This window comes from Eumetopias jubatus, unplaced genomic scaffold (assembly GCF_037043125.1).
Source record: "Eumetopias jubatus isolate StellerSeaLion01/CBP00866 unplaced genomic scaffold, mEumJub1_p1.0 scaffold_10, whole genome shotgun sequence".
NCBI classification, from domain to species: Eukaryota; Metazoa; Chordata; class Mammalia; order Carnivora; family Otariidae; genus Eumetopias; species Eumetopias jubatus.
This window is the reverse complement of record NW_028274816.1, coordinates 7,519,681-7,546,662: the sequence shown is the minus strand read 5'-3', so window position 1 is coordinate 7,546,662 and position 26,982 is coordinate 7,519,681. Positions and strand designations below refer to the sequence as shown.

The 26,982-nt window shown below is 49.6% G+C and overlaps 2 protein-coding genes across 14 annotated transcripts in view; both read right to left on the bottom strand.

Moving 5' to 3' along the window:
- Positions 1-10,564, bottom strand: part of CYLD (CYLD lysine 63 deubiquitinase) — a 65,586-nt gene extending 55,022 nt beyond the window's left edge. For 2 of the 8 annotated variants that reach the window (XM_028091770.2, XM_088027373.1), the window contains exons 1-2: positions 6,069-6,154; positions 5,440-5,517 (exon numbers count right to left, since the gene is read on the bottom strand). The gene's annotated coding sequence lies outside the window, so the exon portion shown is untranslated. The other 6 variants (XM_088027371.1, XM_028091780.2, XM_028091802.2 and 3 more) reach the window with 6 other exon arrangements.
- Positions 10,565-14,490: 3,926 nt separating this feature from the next.
- Positions 14,491-26,982, bottom strand: part of NOD2 (nucleotide binding oligomerization domain containing 2) — a 35,810-nt gene continuing 23,318 nt past the window's right edge. For 5 of the 6 annotated variants that reach the window (XM_028091817.2, XM_088027370.1, XM_088027366.1 and 2 more), the window contains 6 exons: positions 25,529-25,612; positions 23,475-23,558; positions 22,665-22,748; positions 21,039-21,122; positions 17,539-17,622; positions 14,491-15,846 (listed from right to left, as the gene is read on the bottom strand). In XM_028091817.2, the coding sequence (XP_027947618.1) occupies positions 15,774-15,846; positions 17,539-17,622; positions 21,039-21,122; positions 22,665-22,748; positions 23,475-23,558; positions 25,529-25,612 (493 nt within the window). In that variant the 3' untranslated portion in view covers positions 14,491-15,773. Of the gene's footprint in view, positions 15,847-17,538; positions 17,623-21,037; positions 21,123-22,659; positions 22,749-23,474; positions 23,559-25,528; positions 25,613-26,982 lie in introns of those variants that run through there. The other variant, XM_088027367.1, reaches the window with a different exon arrangement.

Genomic DNA, 26,982 nt, shown 5'->3' with positions numbered 1-26,982 from the left:
CTACATAACAAGGAATATAACTTTAATACAGTAACAAATATAAAAATTTTTATACCACAATTTTAACTATGTTATCCTAGAAAAGAATACAAAAAGATTATTTCTTTTTCAGTTTCAAGTTTTCATCTAAAATTTTTACAATACTAATCTTTCACAATGAAAATAGCCTTCTTGGGGCACCTGGGTGGCTCAGTCATTGAGCGTCTGCCTTTGGCTCAGGTCACGATCCCAGCATCCTGGGATCGAGCCCCAGGTCAGGCTCTCTGCTCAGTGGGAAGCCTGCTTCTCCCTCTCCCACTCCCCCTGCTTGTGTTCCCTCTCTCACTGTCCCTCTCTCTCTCTGTCAAAATAAATAAATAAAATCTTTTGATAAAAAAAAAAATAGCCTTCTCAACCCTACTTTAAATGATGGTTAAAAATGATACAATTTTGTCAAATCAAAATAAGATTTTTAGTTCATCATCTTAATAATTATCTTACTGAAAAAAGTTCTTATGTATTTTCTGTCACATGAGTGTGGCCATTTGGTTTCTAAATACAGTTACTTATCCCATCCTTCTTTTTGGGGAGGGGGGCAGGGAGGGGCACAGGGAGAGGGAAAGAGAGAGAGAATCTTAAGCAGGCTCCATGCATAGCGCAGAGCCCAACGCAGGGCTCTATCTCACAACCCTGAGATCATGACCTGAGCTGAAATCAAAAGTCGGACGCTTAACCGACTGAGCCACCCAGGAGCCCTTCCATCCTTCTTTGAGGTAGAGGTATCCATTTCCATTCCATTTCACAGCAGCAGTTGAGGGCACTATCATATTTGTCTATTTTATTCTTGGAATTTAGAAATAAGTACTTCTAAAACTAAAGAACCAAATTTTAAGTTTAATAATTTAATGTAATGATTAAATAATCTGGCAAATCTACACATGGAATGCATCATTAGATAATGAGGTACTCTAGAACTGGTCTAGTTTTTGTTAAAAGTCTGTCCCTCTACAACCCAGAATGAGACACTTACCCGAGAGAGGATAAAAAGTTTGGCATCCCTTTAAACCGACATTATTGAAATACCTGTGCAACATTCTAAAGGCAGGGGCAGAGCTGGTGTAAAGTGATTCTCCCGCTCTCCCTCTCTTTTTTTTTCCTTTCTTTATAATGTGTTTGTCTTAATTCCACTTGAGGGCACTGTCTACTTCAGCAGGAAGAGAATCAATTTATATTTGTCACTTACATAAGACACCTGTGGAAACCCCTATCTTGGCACCATTATAAACAAAATCCCTCATAAAGGCTACCCAAACAGAGACCTAAACCCTTAATTTGGCTGTACTCCTTTAAAGTACCAAAATGAAGTATGTGTTATTTCTTACTAAAGTTCTTCTCAAATGTCAACAAGGAAATACTATTTTCTGAATCATCGAATTATCAATATGAATATAAGCTCTCATGTGATTCTCAAAACACAAAGATGTTTGTGACTTTGTTAAAAGGCTTGACGTTATGCTTTCTGAGTTCCTGTGTCTGCTTTCTATAGATTTACAGTCCCTGATTTTCCCTTGCAATCAGCCATTTTCTGTGGTTTCCTCCAGGGTGCATTTGACTCATTTTATGGCCTTGTTGCTTTCCACCTTACGGCTTCTGATCAGTTCTGAGAAGCCAGGGGATGAAATATGTTTGTTTAAAAAAAAAAAAAAAAAACAATAACTAAAGAGGTATACATAAACTCTGAACAGCCTTTTAGTAGTGAAGTGCAGAAGCTTTACTGCATGGACTTGTTTGGGTTACTCCCAGAAGGTGGAGATGGTCACAAAGCAATTTCCAAAAAAGGGAGCTGCTTTGTTCTCTTTCTAAATGTATTTAAATATTTTTGGCCAAAAATTGCTTTTCAAGTATGGTAATTCTATTTGGAAAAGAAATTACTTTTTAAAATTCCTAAAAATTACACCTTCAAATATTAAGAACGTCCTTGAATCTTAGTATTACATGCCCATGATTTCTACTTCATTGGTTCCCCAGCTTAACAAGTCATGTCATGATTTAAAACAAAGCCCACCAGTGGGTAATGAAATAGTACCAAGACAAAATTAAATTACTGTATGTAATGCATTAGGACACTGTTTTAAATGAATTTGATTACAGAAGTGTTATTTGCTAATCATTTAAGAGACAGTCCACAGTAAAATTTAATATAATTCCTTTGGATTATAAAAAAGGTGGAAGGCAATTTAACAATCATTAAGAACCACAGTTTATAGCAAACACACAGGAGCAGCTTTGCTCGAACCTGCATTAGCACAAGTGGGAGTGAGCTTCACCTCAGTAAAAGCAGGGGTTGTGTTAGACCACTAGAAGAACCAGAGCAAAAGTTTATAAAACATTTAAAAAGCATTATCCAAAAATAAAAAGACTGTGGCCTTTCCTCTTTTAGAAAGTACACATTAAGAAAGAATAAGTTTGGAATTACCGTATTAAACACTGATTCTCACCATTGCAACTGATAGTTCGAGAAAGGTGAATGGGGAACTTTATAACTCCAGAGCTACACAAGATAATAAATTTAATGGTCGTGAATATCTCAATACACTGCCATTACAGCAGAAATAGGTTAATAAAGAGACTTTCCTCCGCTGTAGAATGAATAGAATGACAACGTTCTTCTTTTTTTTTTTTTTTAAAGATTTTATTTATCTTTTTGACAGAGAGAGACACAGCGAGAGCAGGAACACTAGCAGGGGGAGTGGGAGAGGGAGAAGCAGGCTTCCCGCTGAGCAGGGAGCCCGACGTGGGACTCGATCCCAGGACCCTGGGATCATGACCTGAGCCGAAGGCAGACGCTTAATGACTGAGCCACCCAGGCGCCCGACAACGTTCTTCTTTCAGTGGGATATGCACAACAGTTAGATTAAGTCTTAAGAACCCCAAGCAATAAAAACTAAAGACTATATGGGAAAGATTTAAATGACATTGTCAATGAGTTCTTTATCAGTCAAGGTTTGTTAGTTTGTTTAGTATTTTTGTGCACTCAGCACAGTGTTAGATGCTGAGAAGTATGGCAGATTTAAGATATGATAACTGCCCTACTTTATGTTCTCTTACTGCCTTTCAGGTCTAATTGGTTTAAAATTACCTCTAATAGTATACCTCACTTTGAGTGTAAATATATCACAAATGATTCATCTAAATGCCTTTGCACTTATTTCAGGCTGGAAAACTGAGTGATTATGAATATCCTGATCATTACTCTAAGTACTGAATGAAAATTACCAAAGAGGTGGAATGCAATGATATATTTAATCCTAAACCATACTGAACAGAAAAGGCCTTTCCTCTGACAACATTCGAGATGAGGGAATGCTTCAGGGTCACAAAGACTTGAAAATACATCTGGTTATCTGAGCTTGTTGAGGGTCTGGATTCTGAACAAATAAGAGTTTAACTGTATTAAAATAAAACCATTAAACCAAGATGAAGGTTGAAAGACAAATATTTATCAGTTTCCCATCAATGCAATGAAAAGATGGGTCAAGAAATATGTTTTATACAAAAATATTAAAGGTCAGAATTACCACATTCTAAAAGATAATATACAGTATACATGAACAACGTTAGCTTACATACAATTGACAATGGTTGTCTAGAAAACACAATGTCTTTTTAATTCTCAGGCTATCAGGTTATACTGCTCATAGAACCTCATGAGAGAAAAACAAAGACAGGTCTAATTCAAGAACGTTTTTGCATCTTCTCAAATATCCCAACTTGTTCTAAAAACCACATGAGACTATCTAAATCAGAATAAAATTTACAATACTAAAATTCTGCCCCCAATTATAAAGGTGGCAAAGAGACAGGAAGATCAGCATGAATACCAAAGAAAGAAGACACACAGGACTTTTTCCAAAAGCTTCTAGATGGCTAGAATAATCACCATTTTAAGGAAGAATCTCTCTCACTAAAAGAACAAGCTGTTATACCACTAAACAGCTAAAAACAGAAAAACAGATTCCATGACCAGAAAAGAGTGTCAGCTTTATCTTTCCTCACATACTGTGTCCCAAGCGCACAAGTATTCCGTCCCCAAAACAAGCGGGATTTACAAAGTTAAAAAGGAGTCTGGCTCCTGCATCTGCATGTATATTCACGGCGGAAGAACAAGGAACCCCAAAGTCTCCCTAGAGTTAAACCCGGCCACTACACTTCCAAACTGGGAACCCCTCAAGTCCTTCATCTTTGTATTTCCAGTGCCAAACCACTGTCTGACGTGTAATGGGCATTCAGTACACGTGAAATGACCGAATGATTTGGTTAACTCAGGTGATAAAAGTGAAAGCCAAAATTCCATTTCCTCATCCTAATTAAGTGATTAAAAGCATATCTTCCAGGAAAAAAATATATATATACTACTTCTCAGAATAAATTAAGTCATGGTTAATGTTTACCACCACTGCATTCTTACACATATGAGAAAAACAAGACAAATTTCACAATTACCAAAACAAGTTGTTTTGAGGTTCATTTGAAACTGGTTTCCTAGATCTTCACATCATGTGTAATACCTATAAATTCTGTGTAACCAATGAAAATACCTTGACAAATTTAAGAAGAACGTGTGGAAATCAGGAACAAAATACTCATCTTTTGATGAACAGGTTAATTAATCCTTTCTCTCTTCTTAAGAGAAGGACACCGTAAGTCAAGCAAAATCACAGTTCAGGCATGCCAGACCATGAGAAATCACTGCTGCTGAATGTTTGTTTTACATAATAGTGCCCTGGTTTTATCAGCTCTTCACAAAAGTTACCATCCACAGGAAGGCTTCTTCACGGGAATACTATAACATTTTGCAGCAGAACATTAGAGAATGTTCTGGGTGATATCAACATTCACAGTACACGAACTTGCACAAGAATTCCCAGCAAATCATTTTCCCCTAATACTGTTCTAGTTCAAATCCACCCACTACCGAGTGGGGAATTGGCAGCCTAATCCTCAGGGCCATTCAGTCTACTTGGGGCGTGAGGGGGTGTGCAGAAAACCAACACTTGAATGAACACCCTCCCTCAAGGCTTGGGTTTTTCCCCGGGAGCCAATGACTGCAAAAAGAACAATCTTATTAAGATCTCTATTAGCCTGAATTCAAAAGCAAGGTAAGGAATGCTCCTTAGCTGAGCTAAGGATCCAACTTTCCAGGGAGACCGGGGAGAGAATGGGGGCAGGGATGGTGGGAGCTGAGAGCCTGAAAGGCTTGGTGGCTGGAAGATGACAACCATCCTAAAACATGCAAATGCCACAGGGTGGAATAGAAAAGATGCCAAGTACATGAATAACCGGGCAGCTGACCCAGCTGAGAAACAAATCCAGGAACACTATCTTCTGTCAGGACTTCCCGATTTCCCCACAGATCGTTAACATGATTATAAAGAAAAACAAAAGGAAGGAAAAGAATACCTCGTTTCGACAGAGCGCACCTTTCAACTAAAGAACTCCAGGTTGTAGAAGACCATCCTCACCCTGGAAAGGGGGAAACTGAAAGAAAAAGCAGAACACGCCATTAACGGGGCCAGAACCCCGACTGCTCTTCCTGGACAGGAGCCACAAACACCCCCAAACCGACCGATCGATACGCCCCTCGGCTAGGAAAGAGGAGATATTACAGCCCAGGGCTCTCGAGGCCAACGGAGGCCGCCGGGAGCCGGCCAGCGGCCCGCGCCTCAGTTTCCCCATCTGTAAATGGGGGGCCCGCGGGGGAGACGGTCTCCTGCGCGGCTCCCACCTCAAGTGCTCTCTCTTCCGGAGGTCCCGGCGGCGGCGACCACGCTCCCATGTTTCGGGAGCCCTCTCAGGAAGCCCGGGGCGGGGGGGGGGGGAAGCCCCGGGGGTGGGGAAGCCCGGGCTGACGTCAGCGAGCTCAGTACCCCGCGGGCCTTGCCGGCTCCGAGCCAGGGAAACTAACGGGCCGGCGCCGAGGGCCCGACGGCCGCGGCGGCGGCTGTAGGCCCCCCGAGGCCGGGGAGGGACGCCCGAGGGGACCCGGCCGTCCACTGCTCGCCGCCTCAGTAGCCCGCTCACTCACTCACCTCGGGCGGCGGAGCGGCGCCCCCTCCCCAGTCTCGCTAGCCAGCGTCCTACTCCGGCCCCGGCGCCCCACACCCACAGCCTTAATATTTACCTCCGACGCGCGGCCCCGGCGCAGCCGAACCTGCTACCTGGGCCCGCCCCCACCTGCCCCGCCTCCGAGCCGCCCGTGGGGGGGGGGGAGAGAGGGGGGGGGAGCGAGGGGGCAACAGCCTCACTAGCCAATCGTAGCCCGAGGTGCCTTTCTGTGCACGCTCTGATTGGGCAGCCCTGTAACAGACCTTCCTCCAATGGCTGCCGGCCCGGAGCCCGCTGAAGGGACTTTCCGCTCCGTCAAGCTCGGTCGAGCCAAAGGGAAAGCGGAGGGGAGGGGAGGAGGAGCGGGGGGAGGTGGGCGGGGAGCTCTGGCTGATTGGACAGAAGACTGTGGGTGCCGCATTACCATTGGCCGACACCGGAGCCGGGGCGGGGCGCTGTGCTGCTCCCCGCTCCACCTCCCAGGCCCGGGTGCTGGCTCTCGGCTTAGCTGTCAAAACTCCTGCGGGGAGTTTGGGGCTGGGGTGACACGAGCTGGGAATAGGATTTCAGGATTCCATGAAAAAGCAAAGCTTTAGAATCAGACTTAAGTTTGAATCCTTTGCGCTTTCAATTAGTAGCCTCGTGACGTGAGGATCTCACGACCACGCTAAGCCTCAGTATCCTCATCTGTAATATGGAGATAGTCATCACCTGTCCTACAGAACTGTTGTGAAACACCAAACACCGTAGTTTACCTACGGAGCTCAGTCGTGTTGAATCTCTTCTCCTCCGTCAGATTCGGCCCGGGGCCTCTGCTGTTTTCGAAACCTCTGTTGCCACCTATCCCAGTTTGGAGGGAGGGGTCCCTAGGGTGGCGAAGACAGGATTTCCACTCGCTGCCTCACTTCGCTCTGTACCCCTGGCCACCAGCCAGGACTTGGGGTGTAGTTAAGGATCTTTCAATTAGAAGGGAGGTTTCTGATTCCCAAAAGTGCTCAAAATATTTAAGGAAGTGCTTTTTATAATCAGTCCCAGAGCCTTGCCACATAGCATGCCTTGCTGCACTGGATACTCCTGTTAATTAATTCCTTCTCCTTTGACATTTTAAGTACCAATTACAGGAGAAGGTGATTAATACTGAGGAAAGAAGAGGGGTGTGTGTATTTAATCATGAGAGGGAAAATTTCCCCAGTGGAAAGTGACATTTCTGAAGATCTGGGCAGTTTAAACCAGTGAGTACATAAAAGAAGTCACATGAGTGATTACTAACAGTACTAGTAAACAGGCCACCCACCTCCGTTGCCCTAAGCACCCGGGATGAAATGGACATCTTTTGAAAACCTAAGCCTCAACTCACTTTTGTGTCTCTTTCATTCCTCTCTATCCTCTGTCCCACGCTTCAAGACCCCACGGTGCTGTAGAAAGCAACAAAACGGAAATCAACAGGCCTGGCTCACAGTGTGGCCTTAGGCGACACAGTTCCCTCCCGGGTCTAGATTCTCCAATAAAGTCAGGAGGACTCAGAGGTCACCGTCTGGCTGTCTAGGCGAGCAATTCAGCCTGAAGACATTCTTGCTTGACCTATACAATGAGGAGGAGGAAGGAGAAGAGGAAGTGGAATGGGAGAGAAAGAGTTTGAATCCTTTAAGACAGGACAGTCTCCCTTTCCCTTTCCCCCATTTGCCACACTGCTCACCATCCCTAGTTTATTCACCTGGCATATTTCTGTCCTTTACGTTCTCTACTGGCCCCCGAAGGTCAGTTTGCCACCACAGGACGAAGACATCTTCAAGCCTTTTCTGATGATGGTATTTGGTACTGCTGAGCCCACTGCTTTCCGCCCTACCTGTAGCTGTCAGAGCCCTTGCTCAGTCCTCCTGCGACCCATTCCTTGAATCAGACACTGTCAAAGCCTGACTTCATCCAAGAGATACTCTTCCAAGCCAGGCCCGATAAACAGGGCTTATCTCAATTACCATCTCCCATAAATTGGTAATGACTGTCCAGAACATTGTGTTGAAAACAATTCTAAAACCGTATTCAGTCTCTCAGGGAAAAGAGACGTCTGCCAGGGGATAAGATTGGGGAATAGGGTCATGCTGCTATTATTTGCCATCCTTGCTAAGCCAGTCTCTCCTTCTACAGAGAGGAGATTAAGGTCCAGAGAGGGAATATAACTTGTCCCAGGTCACCCAGGAGAGGAGCTGAGACCCTGGTTCTCCTGATTTCAAGTCAGGGCTCTTTCCAGCTCTGTTGAAACAGATTCTCCAACTGAAATGTCCATCCTCTCTGCTTTCCAATCCTCCCTTTGTTTCAGGCCTAACCAAAGTCCACCCTCTTCCAAGGGTCCTTGCAGATGGCTCCAGGCCCTGCTTGATCCCCTCTGTTTCTCTACCACCTCACAGCCTGTTCCACTCAGCCTGGCCTGGATCCACACAACTGCTGGTTAGGTTACCGAGCAGGGACCAAGAAACCCAGGGGTGTCCAAGAGAGATGCCATCCATACCCTCTGGCAGGGAAGGACAGACCTTAAAGGACTAGCTGCAAGATCACTTACTAAACTACGGAGGGTAGGGTGAGCCCCAGAAGGAGAACTGTGCTGAGCACACATAAGAGGTGGTTGGGCACTGAGGGAAGGCCTGTTTGAGGAAGTCACCTGTAAGATGAAATAGGAAAGACCACTAGCAGCCGAGGGGGAAAGAGAGCACTTCCGACAAAGGGAACAGGACTGTGCGTGACATATTGAAGGAACTGAAAGAGGCAGAGCATAGTAAATGTGAGCACAAAAGAGCCCTTCAGGTAGGGCCTTGGGAGTCAAGTTTTGGTCTTTAGCTTAAGAGCAGGATCCTGCTGAAGGGTTTTAATAGGGTAGTTAACACTGATTCTAAACTGTCTCCCATAGCTCCCGTTGTACACAGCAGGAACCCAACAAAAAGCTACTGGGTTAAATTGAGCACTCTGCCCCAAGAGCTGGAAACCTGGTCGCCTGGTAGGGACCTGTGACTTGGAGTAACACCTACGCAGGACCCAACCAAATCTCAGTAGCACCAGTAACGGTCATTTCTTAGACCCTGCCCCGTGCTCCCCAAATGGCTACCACAGGCTACCTCTTAACTTCCAGCCTCACCAATTTCAGTATTTTAGGTCCTACTGCCTGCTCAGCACCTCCACTCCACACAGCCAAAAGTGAACTCCTGATACTCCTCCACGCCCACCTAAGTCCTTCTGCCTTCCCCAACCCAGGAAATCGCAACTCCTAGCTGTTCATCCAGCTTCCCATGCTTCCGGCCGTTTCCCCACCACTCCTGGGAATAGGGGCATTCAGAATAAGCTCTAAACCATGGGGCTAATGAATAAGCTCTGAACCACCTAACTGGACCGGGCGTCCCCACAGGCAAGGATAGTGCATGGGTGCTTTCTCCCTACAGCCCAGCACGGTGTTTCAGTCACTGGATGAGTGGAGAGTCTGCCATACCAAGGATGTGCTTGTCTCTCAGAGATGGGGGGTTAGGGGGGTGGATCTGCAGGTACAACTGAACATTCTGTGTGGGGGCTTTTACTCTGGTCACCCTAAAGCTCTTTTTGACAAGATAAAAGGGATTACTTTAATCATCTTTCCCCCAATCCTGCTGAACTATAAATCCATGCTCCCGTTTGAGCTATTTGCTGTTATCAATGACAAATGATCTCTGCGTGATTTAAAAAACACACCCACAGAGACGAGGGGTCTAATGCTCTTCGTTGGGACCCTTGTGCTATCTCCGGAATCCCATTTGGGGCAGTAAATACATTGGGAATGATCTCATGTGGCAGGAAACCTTCCTCCCTTAGAAAGGAGACACCAATGGTATTAGGAAAGAGGTGATTCGTTTTTATAATCCTCCCCAACTTCTATGTTCTGCCTCTTTTAGGCAGGTTGATTCTCCATTCGGTTAACAAATATCTGAGCATCGACTATGCACTAGGCACTATTCTAGCCCTGGAGGACTCTGCAGCAAGCATGGCTCTTGTTCTCATGGAGCTGACATTCTAGGGGAAGGAAGAAACACACATACATCAGGTGGTGTGTGCTGGGAAGACACTATTAAGCAGGGCTGAGGAGGAGAGAGTGGTCAGGGACGGCCATTTGAGGTAGATGGTTCAGGGAAGGAGTCCCTTGATGAGCTGACACTTGAACAAAGACCTGCTGTAAATGAGGAAGCCAGCCAGGCCACTGTCTCGGGAAGAGTGTTCCTGTAAGAGGAAATAGGCAAGTGCAAAGGTCTGGATGCAGTTTGCATTGTCAAGGAGTGGCCAAGAAGCCATGTGACTGGAGTGCAGGGAACGGGAGTCGGAGTGGCAGAGGGGAGGTCCATGAAAACACAGGGGTGGGCCAGGCCAAGAGGGGAACTTGACTTTCACCCTGGGCTAGATTGGGAAGTTCTGGAGCATTTTGATCAGAGCAGTGATTCATCGGACTTACCTTTTAACAGGCTGACGTTGTGGGTCAGGGGTCGCAGGCAGGCCAGTTAAGACACTCATGTAGTCATCCAGGTAAGGATGGGCCCCTAAGGAGGCCCTTCTTTCCTGGGGGTGGGAGAGAGCACATGGGGGGGCGGGCAATGCAGAACTGACGATGTCAAGAAAGTTGTTCCAAGTAAAAAAGGGAGGGGAGGGATTTTCAGGGTGACTGATAAGGGAGGGATGATGCCTAGGGGATTGGATCTGTGGGTTGTTCTGGAAGTGATGATAGATGGGATTAAATTTAGAGCAAAAAAAAAAAAGTAATCTTGGAGAATCCAACGATCTCAGATTGCCTGTCCGCACAGCTGAAGGCTCTCCCCATGTAATTCTCCAGGATGGCCCCGATGTCGCTCCCCTGAAACCTGCCCCCCAGGGCCCGAGCCTACGTGTTCCCTTGGGTGCGGGCACTACCAGAGTGTGCGCCCCCACCGCTGTGTGCTTCACCCGCTGGGCTGCACCCATCTCCTGAGTGGGGATGGAGGCGTGAAGATGTGTTGGTGCAATAATGAAATGATGCTGTATGTAGTCTCAACTCAGCCTGCTTAGAATGTGATTCTACCTCCCACACTTTCTGCGGGGTGTATTCGTTCCAGTATCTGATTTTGGCGCTATGTGGGGGGGGGGGGGCCGGGGGGGGTAGCACTCAGATTGACATTTTTTTTTTTCTTCTAGGATGATGGTGAATATAATTAAAAGTCTGAAGCTCTTTTAAAAAATTCTCTTGCTCTGGTACTTTTTTTTGTCTGCACATAAGAATTATGTATTTTCAGCCACCAATCTAGAATGTGTCTGCTCCTGTTCTGCAAAGTGATTTCTGGAAAGTTGGCTAACTTGTTTGCAAGTTACCTGCCCAGGCCCAGAATGCTTTTGGTGGATCTGCTAGACTTTGGAAATGTTAAGAAGCCTCTACTCTGAGCTCTGACAGTAAGCACGTATCCAGGTCCCAGTGGCACCCTTCGCTGGACCCTCTTGAACTCTTCTTTCTCCATAATCTCTCCATGGGTTATGACATCCAGGCCCAGTGACCCCATTCCCCTTTAGAGGCTGAGGACACCCATGCTGTTAAACCTGGCAATGACCTCTCCCACGGGCTCCAGACTCACAGCATAACTTGGTGTCTCCGCTTGACGTCACTCAGGTGTCCCAAACTTGACCATCCAAAACAAAGCCCCTCCTGCTTCCAAGCTGGCTTCCCATCTGTCTTCCTACTTGACCACCAGGATGGTGTGCCCCGGTTACTCAAGTCAAAAACTGAGGAGCCTTGAGTCTCCCCTCCCCCTCTTCTCCCATCCATTCCATTTGTAAACCTTCAGGAATCGACTCCTAGAACATTTCTGGAATCCATCCTCTTCTCTCCACCTCTGCTGACGCCACATTAAAACAACTGCCTCTCCCCTGCAGTAGCGCCTAGGTGGTCTCTCCTTTTTCTGTTCATCTCACCCCTATGCCTTCCAGTCCCTTCTCCACCCAGGAGCAAAAGAGGTCTTCTTTAAATGTCACTGGGTCACACTGATCCTGCTTTGAACTCTCCAATGGCTTGCCATTATTCTAAGATCAAGCCCAAGGCCTTGACCATGGTCAACTAGGCGCTTCCTGAACTGGCCCCCTACCTACCTCCCCGAACCCATGTAGTGACACTCGCCCCTTAGCTTGCCTTAAACATATTTGTTTCCTGTGGCTGCTGTGACACATTACCACAAACTTGGTGGCTTAAAATGACACAAATTAAGTCTCTTACAGTCCTGGAGGCCAGAATCCAAAATGGGCTGGAACCAAAGTGGCGGCAGGGCTGCGCTCCCTCCAGAGGTTCTAGGGGAAAACCTGTGTCCTTGACTTTTCCAGCTTCCAGAGCTGCACGCCTTGGCCCGTGGGGCCCCTTCCTCCACCTTCAAAGCCAGCAGTCTAGCATCTTCCCTCAGTGGTCACACTGCCTTCTTCTTCTGTGTCAAATCTCCCTCTGCCTCTCTTCAATAAAGACATTTGTGGTTGCAGTTAGGGTCTATTTGGATAATCTAGGAAAATCTCCCCATCCCAAGATCCTCATCTTTTTTTTTTTTTAAGATCTTATTTATTCATGAGAGACAGAGAGAGAGAGTGGCAGAGGGAGAAGCAGGGAGCCCGATGCGGGGCTCGATCCCAGGACCCCGGGATCATGACCTGAGCCCAAAGGCAGACACTTAACCGACTGAGTCACTCAGGCACCCCAGCCAAGATCCTCATCTTAATCACTTTTTTTTTTTTTTTTGAGAGAGAGAGAGAGCTTGACCGGGGGGGAGTGGCAGAGGGAGAAGGAGGAAGAATCTCAAGCAGACTCCCCACTGAGCATGGAGCCGGATGTGGGGCTCGGGTGATCTCCCAACCCTGAGATCATGACCTGAGTCAAAATCAAGAGTTGGATGCTTAACCAACTGAACCACCCAGGCACCCCTTTATCACCTCTTTAAAGTCCCTTTGGCCACGTAAGGCAACATTCACAGGCTCAAGGAATGAGGAGCTAAATATTTGGGGCCATTATTCAGCCTACTACACGTACCAAGCTCTTCCCCATGACAGGGTCTTCATGCAGCTTGTCCTCGGTGAACAAGCCCCCTCACTCTTGGCAAGGCCAGACCCTTCTCATTCTTAGGGTCCCAGCTTACGTGTCTCAGCCCAATCCCCAATCTGAAGGTTCCCCTCTATCTTGAACCTTTATTTATTTATTTATTTATTTTTTTTTTTTAGAGAGAGAGAGCACACACACGTGTGAGTTGGGGAGAGTGGGAGAAGCAGACTTCCCACCCAGCGGGGAGCCTGATGCAGGACTCGATCCCAGGCCCCTGGGATCATGACCTGAGCTGTAGGTGGACACTTAATGACTGAGCCACCCAGGCGCCCCTGTTTATTTCCTTCCTAGCACTTACCACAGTGGACCTTATTTTCTATATCTTCCAGTTCACTAGTTTTCTGCCCACCTCTCCACCTCCCCCCAACCTAAGTGCTTTGAGGATAGGGATCCTGGCTGTTGTGTTCATCCATCGATGGTCCTAATATACCTGGCCCATAAATCATTGCTGAATGAATTTCAGGAAAACGAAATTTACCATCCAAGTCGCCGCCACACACATGGACTGTTGTGTTTACTCCTCAGGGAAAGCAGGCCCATCGATCTCCACCTTCCTCCTGATCTTCTGTATCAGGACAGAAGACTGGCCAGAAACTACCACCACCCACGGAGAGCCCACAGGCAAGCTCACGCACGGGAGCCCACAGAGATGCCGCAGCATTTCACGAGCGAGGCCCACACAAAACATTCCCAGGAGGGCGCCTGGGTGGCTCAGTCGGTTAAGCGACTGCCTTCGGCTCAGGGCATGATCCTGGAGTCCCGAGATCGAGTTCCACATCGGGCTCCCTGCTCGGCAGGGAGTCTGCTTCTCCCTCTGACCCTCTTCCATCTCGTGCTCTCTCTCTCTCATTCTCTCCCTCTCACATAAATAAATAAAATCTTAAAAAAAAAAAAAAAAAAAACATTCCCAGGAAGCGGATCTCACTTCGGTGAGGAGCTACCTGAGCTCTTGCTCATTAAATACAGCTGAGAATGATTTCAACAAGGCCTACCCAGGAGGCTGCTTGCTGCGGAGAGCTGTTCCCGAACCTTCTCCATCCTTCTCCTGCTTAAGACCCCTGGAGCCACGGGGAGAGAATCAAGGGAGGCCCAGAGGCCTCCTCACGTTTGCCTTGCAGCCATGTGGGGCACCACGAGGCTCCTGCACAGACTTCACGCAGGGTTAGACCTTTCTAAGCCAAAGCCCAGAGAGTTTTTTTGCAAGCCTATTTCTAAGAACTGCTTTTGCCCTAACCAATACGTTTTCTGGTCCAAACATCATTCTTCCCCCTCCAAGTGGAAGACTGTGCTTGACTATCTGGCAACGTTCAGGAATGTTTTTTTTAAATATTTGGTCACAATGAAGACAGCTTTGGGGGGCTCTCCACAGTTTTCTTCTCTGTGACTATTTACAGCATAAAATCCATGGTGGTGTTTTTTATAAGAACAAACTGGGGAGACTAAAACAAAGTGGCTTATAAATATTAACCAGTGTTCACAAATAATAATGTTTAAATAATAACACTTGTACAGCACCTACCATTTACAGAGGCTTCAACATGCTTCATTTGGAAAAAAAAAAAAAATCCAGAAAAATATCTGCCTTATAAGGAAAAGTCTTTGATTTTGCCCCTGTAAACTTTTGGTCCATAACTTTCTATCACATAACACTGAACCAACTCTCATGAATATATTTTAGAAGGCTGCTGTCAGAGTCCAGCTCCCAGGCATCAACCAGAGCCCTGGTGGGACTGCTCAAAATTCTGGCCCGGACTGATTCTAAAAAACTGCATTTGGGTGGGGAGTGGCTTCCAAAGGCTTAACTGAAGACTAATTGATTTCACCAGAAATAAAAATATGCGTATGATATCAGCTGTAGTGTGGTCTTATTTTTCTTGAAAATCGCTTCTCAGCCTTTTGGCTAAGATCAAGTGAAAATCTAGAATGTCTGGAGGAACTAAATGGCCGTCCCGTGTCCCCTTTCAATAAGGTCAAGTATCAGGAAGGGCAGCAGGTAAATTATAGCCCTTCCCACCCTGCGTATATGTGGGGGGGGGGGAGCCTATAAAAATCAAAGCTGAGAACACCAGTATTCTGAGTCCTTCCCCACAGAGGAAGTGCCCCGTGCAGGGGTCCAGGATGGGTGGAGGGACCAGATGTGGGGAAGAGCCTGGAGAGATGACAACCCAGGGGTTAAAACCTGGCAGAAAGCTGCTTCCTGAGTCTACCTCCTCATTGCGAGACAGGTGGGACGGGGCATCTCCTGTGGGTCTAGGTCTCTACAGTGATGGGCACGCGTTAACATCCATGGGCCCCACTGACCCACATCAGATCAGCTGGAGGCGGCGGCAGGAGCTGTCCCTCTGCTACATTCCATGGACTGAATCGTGGGAAGAACCAGATGCAAAAGTCGGCTGCAGAAAAGTCTGCTCTGAAGGGCACTATGGCTCCTTCCTCTGCCGGAACAAAGATGACCCATTGCGCCAGCCCTGCCCTGGGCAGGACACGGCTCTGTGTGAATGGGCTGCTGCCAGATGTAATCCAGGTCCTGGGATCCAAACCCACAGCTTGTTCACAAACTGAGATAAACATTGGCCCCCAGGCTTCAGAGCAAGAGTCTGGTGTCCCTCTGGCTGAGCCTCTCAATTTCCTCGGGAGAGAAAGTGTTGCCTCGGAGCCTAAAGGGGATAAAGCAAAGAGAGGTTTGGATGAGTGCTGAGCCAGGGCGGTGCTTTTGATTGGAGGCTGCTACTTCCTAAACCTGGGACTCAATGGCCTGGCCCCTTGGGGCCCAGCTGCAGCCCTCCCATGCTGGTGTTAGCCTTGGTCCACCAGGGCGGCTCATGAATCATTGCATGGGATGAAGCAAGCCTCTGGGACTCTGCAGAGAAAACCCACCCCCGACCCAGCCGACCCCGACTCCCCAAGGCTGGCGATTCTTTTTAAGGCAACAGCAGAATTCATCAAGAAAGCAATGAGCAAACCCTGATGCCCTCCCAAGCTCTGCCGACAGGCGGCAAATAACATCAGAACCCTTAAAATATCAACATGATGCTGGCTTCCTCCCCCACCCCGAGACGCAGAATGTGACATTTCCTATGACCATGCAATGGTTTAAAACAAACACAGAAACAAAAACCCACACTCTGCCCAGGACCTGAGGACGTCATGGCCTACAGGGATTACACAATCATACAGAGAGGAAAAATCTCTTCCCCGGGCAGACTCCGACAAGTCTTTATTTTTAACTTCATCAACCGATATGTATTGTTGCTGCTGCCTTGATTTTTAAGGGAGGGACCGGTCAGTCGGCATATGCAAAGCAGGGGTCACAAGCTCGCAGGGATGAGACATAAGGCAGTCAAAGGGGCCTGGCCCAGGATGCCAAGCTTGCTGGGTGTGCAGTCGGCAAGAGCCGGTCTGCCCAGCTCAGTGAGGTCAGTCCTACTCTACTCTGCTTACTTACTGGCATTTTCCGTGAGTACCCAGAGTTGGAAGCTTTGGGGTGAAAACTCAGAAATATAGATTTCAGGGGCGCCTGGGTGGCTCAGTCGGTTAAGCGACTGCCTTCAGCTCAGGTCATGATCCCAGGGTCCTGGGATCGAGCCCCTCATCGTGCTCCCTGCTCGGCAGGAAGCCTGCTTCTCCCTCTGCCCCCTCACCCTGCTTGTGTTCCCTCTCTCGCTGTCTCTCTCTCTCTCTCTCTCTGTCAATTAAATAAATGAATAAAATCTTTAAAAAAAAAAAGAAATATAGATTTGCATGGGGGAATCTCCTAGTTTTAAAAGATTGGCTTATAGCCCAGTGCCTGAAACACATACAGTGGGACATTCACTCATTACACATCAAACCAGGGGGAACCTTCATACTTACTCTGTGAGTGATAAATACATCCCTGGAAAGAAGGAGCATAAGTCTCTGAAGGTGTGACTCAATGCTTTTTTCAAACACATGAAGGAACATGGCTTTTAATTATAAAGATCTGGAAACACTGTACAACAATACCTCCTTCCCCCACCCCCACCCCCGCCAATGTCACCTCCACCCAGAGGCAACAGCCCCAACCTGGGAATGCAGGCGCAATGCCCCCAAATTCCTGTGTCCGTGTCCGTCTTCCACCACACCCCCTCCTACACTGTTACCTGGACTGAAACATTCCTGCATACTCAGGGTTTAAAAATGAACCACTTGATCCACGCTTGGAGACATGAAAACATCTTCCCCAGAGAGAAATTAGATCCACTGCATGCAGAATGTCACAGAATGTCAGAGCCCAGAGGGAAAATAAGTTCCCCCTCTCTCCTGGCCCCATCTTACAGATTGGAAAAGGGAGGCTCAGAGAGGTAAAGAGGCCTGTCCAGGGGCCTTACCAGACTTCCAGGATGGTATCATTCCTTTCCAGGGCCTGCAGGAGGGCTTCTGCCCCAAGGTAGGTGACGCAGTTGTTGGACAGCCTGGAGAGAAAGACAGAAGGGTGAGCTTCAAGGATGCTTGGTTCTCCTCTGGGGCCTGTCCAATTAAAGGAGGCTTTGGGAGTTGGCCAGCCTACAGAAGCCCACCTACCCCCTTGACATGTCACGCTCTTGTCTGAGATTCCCAACAAGCTCATCCATAAAGGTTCAAAGCCTACAAGGAAATGCACCACTCTTTCCTCTGTTTCCCAGATTCGTGTATCTCCCTTAGGAAGGGGCTGTGGCATGGGGGTTAAGTATGTACATTTTACTCCCTGGGTTCCAATCCAACTTAACACCGCATCTTTTCTGATCTCAGGCAAATTAATCCCAACTTCCTCATCTGTAAGACAGACCTAAAAGAGCACCTACCTCGTGGAGTCTAAGAGTTAAACAAAAGAATGGCATATTCTGTGGTGCATTTGGCACCATACTCAACTGATGGGAAATAATCAATGAACAGTAATATTTTCATGTGGGGTGGGGGGCAGAGACATGGATTCGAGAAAATATGAGGTTGGCAATTGGGAAGGGAGAAGGCACACTGTCAGAGACAGCAGAGAAGAGCCACCACCCCCTGCTGGGTCCCATTATTACCTCCCTTTACACTCAGTGCTACCGAAGCGCAAAACCAAGGAGAAACAGTGGGTAATGTTGGAGCTGGGGTCCAAACCCAACCCGCCAGGTGCCAGAGCCCACACACTTACCCAACATTTGGCAGCCACTCTGCCTGGAAAAAGAAGGATGCAGGCTTTTTTTTTTTTTTTTTAAGGTACATAAGAAGCTCCCCCCATTTTTTTTTTTAAGATTTGATTTATTTAGAGAGAGAGAGTACAAGCAGGAGGAAGGGGCAGAGGGACAAGCAGACTCCCCACTGAGCAGGGAGCCCAATGTGGGGCTCGATCCCAGGAGCCCGAGACTGTGACCTGAGCCAAACTCAGATGCGTAACTGACTGAGCCACCCAGGCGCCCCAAGAAGGGGAAACAGTGAGGGATGATGGAATTCAGTGGTGCTTAATGCTAAGGCTCTGGACTAGGCAGCGTGGGCCAAGCCCTGCTGCCATCACCTGGCAACCCTTGGGGTAGACGGGGCTAAGTCTGTGACACCGACGGAGGATGAACGTGCCGTGTCACACTTGGTTAGTACTAAACCAGGTATGCCGTCGGCCCCCCGTGTGCAAAGCCTGGCGCCCCCACTTAGACAGTCCTGGCGTCCCCCAGGCCTCTCAGCCCGGTTTCACCCAAGGGACGGACGGGCACAAGTGTTTTCCCCAAACATTTGGCAACTCCCTCGCCCCTGCAAAGAAATACAAACAAGTGTTGCCAGAGTGGCTGGCGGGCTGGCAGCAAAGCAGACACTCTCCCAGAGGCAGCTGTCTGCCCGCCTCTGAAGGCAAGCGTGTTCCACGGGCCACATTTGCCAGGGCAGATGCCACCCTTCCTGTCGCACAAGGAGCCATCTGAGGATGCCCTGACGTCCCTCTCCAGGGAGACCTTTGGCACCCCGGCAGGTGCGGCGCCAGCCTCGGAGAGCCCGCGCACAAGCCCGCGATGATCCCTAGCTGGGCTCCTCCTCACGTCGGCCGTCCCTGTCCTCATGGGCGGGGACCTGCCCGCTGAGCCCACCACCAGGGCTCGCCACCACTTCTGGCCAGCGCTGCCGCCCTCCAGCCCTCGGGCTCCCGGACCCTCCCTCCGCAGGACCTCCAACCAGCGCCCACCCGCCTTCAACCAGACTTCTCCTCCGCCACCAGCCTGATCCAAGCCTCTCTGCTTCATCTCCCGCCTGGAAGACAGGAGGAGCTCCTGACTGGTCTCCCTCCTTCCGTCTTACCCCTCCTCCCATCTGTTCTGCACAAAGCAGCAAGCATGATCTTGTTATGATGTAAATCAGATCATGTCGCTGTGCAGATTAAAATCCTCCAAAGGCTTCTCAAGGCCCCTAGAATAAAGCCCCAAATCCTTCCCATGGCTCTGAGGCCTATGTGGCCTCCTCACCCTGCCCCTTCCTCCCCCCACTCTCCCCTATATACAGTCCAACCATGCAGGCCCTGCCCGCTGTTCCCAAAACCACCAAGCTTGTTTCTGCCACAAGGCCTTTGCACTTGCTCTTCGGTCCACCTAGAGTGTGCATTCCTGAGACCTCAGCATTATAAGAACAATAACTTTTCTTATTATTCAAGGTTTCAACTCCCATGCCACCTTCCCAGAGAGGCCTTTCCCAGGCAGCTGCAACCCTGCCCCTCCAGACACTCCCTGACACATCTTTCCCTTGAATTCTCTTCTCTTTAGAGCCTTTATTATAAATAATCTTGTGTATTTGCTTACTTGTTCATCATCTGCCTCTCCCATTAGAATCTAAGAGCTAAGGGGGCTGAGGCCTGCTCTGTTCTTTCTTTTTTTTTTTTTTTAAGATTTTAGTTATTTATTTGTGAAAGACAGAGAGAGAGAGAGAGAGAGAGAGGCAGAGGGAGAAGCAGGCTCCCAAGGAGCAGGGAGCCCGACGCGGGACTCGATCCCAGGACCCTGGGATCATGACCTGAGCCGAAGGCAGACGCTCAACCATCCGAGCCACCCAGGCGCCCTGCTCTGTTCTTTCTACCACTCTATCCTCAGGGCCTCCAACAGTGCCTGGCACAGTGAGCGCTCCAGAAATATTTCTTGCATCAAAACATAAATGGATGAATGTAGTCATGGATGTACAACAAAGAAATGAATGAATGCACACACGAATAAATGCAAGCATGCCTACCTGTATAACCTAAGAGAAACCACCAGAGATGTTGGAAGAAGACATCTACCAGAGCCAGAGATGGCCCCTGGAGAGGGGGCATGTCCTGTAAGCCCCATAGCAGATGCCACTGGCAACGCACCCATATGCCCTCAGCTTTCCCCTCTAACTCTGAGGGCTGCTTGCTGGGAAGACCTCCACTCTCTGCCTGAGGCCTTTCTACGGACGCCCTGGAGCATGCTTGGCCGCGTGCAGGGCAAACCGGAAGTGCTGGAAAATTCACATCCCCACAAGCACACCGATGAAGGACAGGCCAAACACCCCTGCTGCCTCGCTCCTCGGTTGGGTAGGGGCTCCTGGAGCTCCCCAGCAGGTCTGAGCCCCCACTGCCCTCGGTGATAAGCGGGGTGATAACTGCTTGATGACACACTTGTTCCTGGGTCCCTGTCCTCCCCCACATCATTTCACTGACCTCTCACCAGGGTGTGCCGGGACCACCTCCCCAGTAAACAACTTGCATTGAATCCCCATCTGTGTCTGGGGGATCCCTGACCCTACCAGCCAATTTCTGCCAGGTCACCCTGCCTGGGTGAGTTAGCCAGGCAGGAAGCTGCCCAGAGACACCCCCGCCCGCCCCCCCACCCCAGGCCGTCATTATCATCCCGCCTCCTGCTTACGAGTTCCTTACTTTAGAACTTTCAAACTTGAATTCCTCTCAAGTCCTTTGGCAAGAGAACACACACCTTCATCCTGGAGATGGTTCTCCTCCAGGCTGGCAAGAACAAGACAGAAAATCCGGTTGATATGGTAACATTTATTATAGAAGAGGATGTCAGTAAGGATTAACCTGCTTGCCCCCCAGTTAGAAAAGCCAACCTCTGAAAATCTACATTTACAGATAAAGTGAGACCCGGGAGAGTCGCGTGTGAGGGTCTTCAATCCCAGGGGTGTCTCTGGGAGAGACTTTACCCCAGGCTTCTTCATGTCCAGGTGACCTAATAGCCATTTTCCCTTCCTTATTAACAGAAGCCTCATTCCATTTGGGCAACCCTGTGCTTGATTTAAAAAAAAAAAAAAAAAAAAGCTGCATTTCCCACTCTCCACTACGGCCGGGGTTGGCCAGTGACATCCACACGGCCATTAACACATAAGGGGAAGCCGGCAGATGGGGCTTATGGACATGCTCTTTCAAAGAGACAGACCTCACTGGCCTGTGCCTCCTGCCCTTCCTGGATATACAGACTGAATCTGGGGACACAGAAATAGTACCGCAGGTACAGCAGCCCTCTGGTGACCATGCGGCACCCAACCTTGACAGCGAAGCCACAGACTGAGGATCTGAAGGGACAGAGAGACAGAGTCTCCGACCCCTGCTGACCTGGTGGAGCCATTACGCCAGCCCCACGCCGCCGGCCTCCAGACTGGTCAGACGTGAAAAAAATAAATCCTTTACTGGTTTGAGCCACTGGACATGGAGTTTTTCCCTCCCCTGCAGCCTAATCATGTAGTCATAACTGATACACCCAAGGGTGAGACCTGCCTCTAACGAGGATTTCCGAGTGGTACAGTCTAGTCGGGGTATAATCAATGGGACATCGGCAGAGCTAGGGAGCCCTGCTGACAGCCAAGGCCACCACAATATCCACTTTGTGACAATGATCAGAGGTTTCAATGCCCTTCCACTTCTTGGAGAAAGCAGTGTTTGATCTCCCTGATATAATCAGGGAGTGCCCAGACCGTGTCATATGAAGACCAGACTAGTGGCATCGAAAGGATGGGAAACTTAGAATCAGTTTCGGGTCAACAATGCAAGTACAATTTATGATTCACCTTTGAACTTGCTCCAAACCCCACTCCACCTTCCAAGGTGACCCTCACTCTACTCTCCGGTGTTCTTAGGCACTCGACTTAGAAATAACAAAACATTACGAGTATGGTAACATATGCTTTACCGTCGGAAGCAGTCATCCCCTCATTTTACAGGTAAGAAACCTGGGATGCAGAGATTATTAGATGACTTGCCTGAGATCACAGCAGGCCTGGAAGCTCAGCCAGCTGGATTCCAGAGTCTCCGCTCTCAACCATTATGCCACATGGAGGCAGTATACAAACCCATAAATATAATTACATAAAAAGAATCGGCACCTACAGGCCAGGCTCTCTATGCTTCACACCACCCAGGACATAGAGAAAGACAAACCCAAAAGCCCAACCGCTTCATTATCCAGCTCAGTTCTATCCGCCTCCACGGAGGAGGCCTGGGAATCGAGAAAGACTTATCTGCCCCCCAGAGCAGGGGACACTCCCACCTCACCAGAGTTCTTCCAGTGCCACGTTCTTTTCCAACATTAATGCTAAGGCTTGAGCCCCGACGCTGCCGATGTCGTTGCCCACCAGGCTGAACGGAATCAAGGAAAAACAACGTGTCAGGGCAGGGAGGGACCTCAGAGAGAAGCTAAGCCAAGAAGGGCAAAATGCACGACACCTATGGCCCAGCTTCCTAGTCGGCTTCATTTCGGACATGACTGATTGATTACAGTGCTCTTTTCCATGAAGCACAGGAAGCAGCTTTAGACTCCCTCCCGACATGATGTCCTGGGTAGTCACTATTAATGGACTGGAGTTGGTTCTTGAGATAAAATATACCTGATGCAGCCCCAAATCTTCAATTTATAGATAGGGAATCAGGACCCATTTTAGAATATTTTTTTTTAATATTTCTCAGTAAGAGAAAGAGAGAGAGAGAATGGGGAGGGGCAGAGGGAGAGGGAAAGAGAATCTTAAGCAGGTTCCATGCTGAGCACAGAGCTGGACGCGGGGTTCGATCTCACGACCCTGAAATCATGACTTAAGCCGAAATCAAGAGCTGGATGCTTAACTGACTGAGCCACCTGGTTGCCCCTGAGAATCAAGACCCTTGAGAGAAGAAGGGATACTCCAAAGTCACCCAGAAAGACTCAAGGGTCCTGACTCCAAATCCAAGGGTCTTTTTTTCTCATCCCACTGCCTAACATGGGGGGTGGGGTGGATGTAAAACAAAGTTCAAGCAAATGAAGGACTTACTGGCCCAGGCTCCTCCCTCCTCATGCCCACTCCCCACGGCCATGCAGACCCCAAAGCTTACCTGAGCCACCTCAAGCTCTGGTGATCCCCCAAGGCTTCGGCCAAGGCCTGGGCCCCCTCATCACCCACCTTGTTGCCCCACAACCTAAAAATGCCAACAGATTCTGTCAGTCGGTCAGTGAGTTATTGCTGTGTGTTCTAGACATGCATGAAGCCTGCCCTTCCCCTCTACGTCCCCGGCTGGAGGCGCTATGACCACCCAGTTCCAGAATGGTCTCAGTGGGGCTCCTAGGTCCCAGCAAAGTGGTCCTACCTCCACCTTTTTGGAGGGATGGCCAAACTACACTCACATTTTTCAGTCAGATTTACAGAACAATAGAGGCCCACCTAGCACATGCCCTCAGGGACAGGGAACTCCCTCTCAGTGACGAGTCACAGGGTTAACATTTTTCCTGACCCTGCTTCCCAGGGACTGCTACCCCGTGGCCCTCAACTATCCTCCAGGACCACCCAAAACAAGTCTCACTCTTTTACCACAAGCCAGCTCTCTCTCTCTTGCTCCTCCCTAGTGTCCCCCGTTCCTTCATGGTGTCAAACTCCTTCACCCCCGGGTCATCCTCGCTCCTCCCTAGCGTCCCCCCTTCCTTCGTGGTGTCAAACTCTTTCACCCCAGGGGTCATCCCCCTCAGACCTCCTGCAGTTTGGATGGACGTTTCCCTTTTCAAAGGTGGGGACTGACTCAGACCTTCTGACCTGGCTGTTTTACACACGGGAAGTGAGCCCCGACCTGGCTGGGCACACATGAGCAAAGGTGGCCGAACTAAGAGGTTCACTGAGCTTTCATTCATCAGGTAAATATTTACTGAACCCTGGCTCTGCACCAGCACCGCTCTGTTCCCCGGGGGAGATTGCAAACAACCAGCAAAAAACCTGGAACAACCTCAGTGTGTCTCAACAGGAGCCCAGTTAGAGATTACAGCCACCCAGCCTGTGGAATACTAAGCAGCTTGTCTTTCAAAAATGATGTCATTAGGGTATAAAAGATAGATATATTGTTAAGCAAGAAAAAACCAATATTCAGAACAGTTTGTATCAGAGGATAGCATCTGGAGGTTTGAGCACAGTGCCTGGTCCAGACAGGTGCCTTAATAAACATGTGTTGAAAGAGAACGCCCCCGATCCACTAGTTGTGACCCTGAGCAGGAGAGAGCTTGGTGGGGCTGGGGCCACGCTTGGGCTGGACCCTGTGTGGCAAGGCACGCAGCTTGGAAAGGTGATCTCCCAAGCGTGTGGGCAGCTCGCCTGCCTATGAAATGGGTTGGGCCCTAAGGTTTTAGTCTCTCTTCCTACAGCCTTGGGTCCTCAAACCCCCATTTCTCGTCCAATGGACCCTAGCTCACACCAGGGGAGGCGGGATGGGAGGGGGGTCTGCACGGATGCCATCCTGGGGGGTGGTCACTCTGCCCGGCAACCAGAGGACGCCCCCCTCCTCCCCCCCCCGCCCCCCGCCGCAACACTCTGTGGGGACCTGTGGTCTGTGGGACTGCCCTCCCAGCCCACGTCTGACTCTTCTGCCCTCCCTGGAAGGCCTGGCCTGACCCCACAGCAACATGCGCTCTGAAGAACCTGGCAAAGCCCCCTCCCATCCTGGGGCCAGTCTCCAGCCTTGTCCACCTCCATCTCTTACCCTGCTTCTCATCCCTGGCCGCACAAACTCTGCAGAGCTTTTTTTAAAAATGACGGATTCCTAAGCCCTGCACCCAGGCGCTTCATTTAATTGGTCTAGTGTGGGGCCCAGGCATTCTTCAGAAGCTCCCAAGTGGTTCTGAGGGACTCACGAAGGCGAGAGGCACAGCCCTGGACCCAGGGAGGACCAGAGGGCTTCCTGCCACCCCTGGCTCATCCTGAGCTTCCTGTTTATTGAGTGAAAGACAAACACCAAAGCAGCCGAGGGCCACCCACTCTCTCCCACCGCCTCTGGGGCCTTCCAGCTAAAATGTGTCACCTACCTCTAAGTCCCCCAACGCCCCCCATGCGGTCCCCCAGCCCCGCCCCCTGCGCAGTCCCCCAACCCCCCCCCCCCGCGCGTTCCCTCTGCCCCAGAATCCAACCTACCCCAAGAACTGCAAGGAGGCGTTGGCTCTGAGCCCCTCGGCCAGCACCTGGGCTCCCGCGGCAGTGATATGGTTGTTCCCCAGCCTGGAAGGGAAGGCAGGGAGAAGAAGAATGTGCGGGACAGGGAGATGTGAGTGCCCAGAAAGCCCGGGGCTTCTGGGAAAAGTGTGCCCCCGACACAGAAACATGGAGAAAAGCTTTGAGGACCTCCCTGCAGGACGCAGGAGCCTGTCTTCTCGCTCCCGCCTGCCCAACAGTGAGCGTATGTGCTTTTCTATTCCTGTTTGGGGGAACTTAGTAATGACTCCCGCTACTTCATTTCCCAGCTGCAAAGGGAAAGAAGTGGGGGAAACCTGTTTTGCAAAGCAGTGTGACAGGTATGGGCAGAATGCACAATAGGCAGGTGTCCTAGGAGGTGGTTTCCCCAGGGGCGGGAGGGTGACTCACTATCACACCTTTTCCTCCTGCGTCAGCCACTGGCTGGTGCTAGACTCCATGCCCCCCTGCAGCCCTCCTGGGTCCACTGTTGCTGCAGGGAGCACTCACCTGTTCTGGAAAGAGGACAGGCCCAGGCCGCTGGGAGAGGGAAGGGGATCCTGCTGAGCAGGGACTGGAGGGGGGAGGCTTCAGCCACATCCGGGTACCTCAGAGAGTTTCAGGGAGGTCCCCAGAACTCTCACCCACAACCCCAGGCTTCCTGGAATTAATAACATACTTTCCTCTTTTTGGAGAACTTTCAGGCCCTTGAGGCCACTCTAGCTCATAATGCTGCAAGGCAGGCACTATCATCCCCTTCCAGAAGGAGTGTGGTGGCGTCTCACACCTCTGACCACAGGCCCTGTGATTAAGGGCACCTGCTGCTGGGCTGGGAAACCCAAGGTCGCCTCGGTACCGCGGTCGCTTCCCACAGGAGTCTCCCGGCCAGTGACGGGGAGACACAAGACCCAGCTGGGCACACTTGGCTGGAGGACTGGCCGCCACCGTCTGTGCTCTCAGAACTGCGCTGAAGGCCAGGACACTTCCTCCCAGCCCTTTTTCCTTCCCTCTCCCCCTCACTCAGGGTCAGACCTGACTTGCCCAGCCTCCCCCAGTGCCTTCCCCCACTGCCCCTCATTGGCATTTTCCCCAACAAATTTCTTGCACATCTAATCCCTCCTCAGAGGCCTGAACTACTGGACCAACATACTGAGAACTTTCGTGATTATTCGCCATCTTTTAGCCACTGAGCTCACTGCTTAAAGCACTGACTTACTGTGCCAGGTCTCTGCATATGTTAACTCATTCAATCATCGCAACAAACTATGAGGAAGCTGTAATTATTATCCACATTTTATGGTGGGGGAAACAGAGTCACAGAGGCACTGGGCTGACCCAAGGTCACACAGCAAATGAGGATTCAAATCTCAGGGATCCTGGACCCAAACCTCAGTTGGTCTGATCCCCAGAGCCCCATG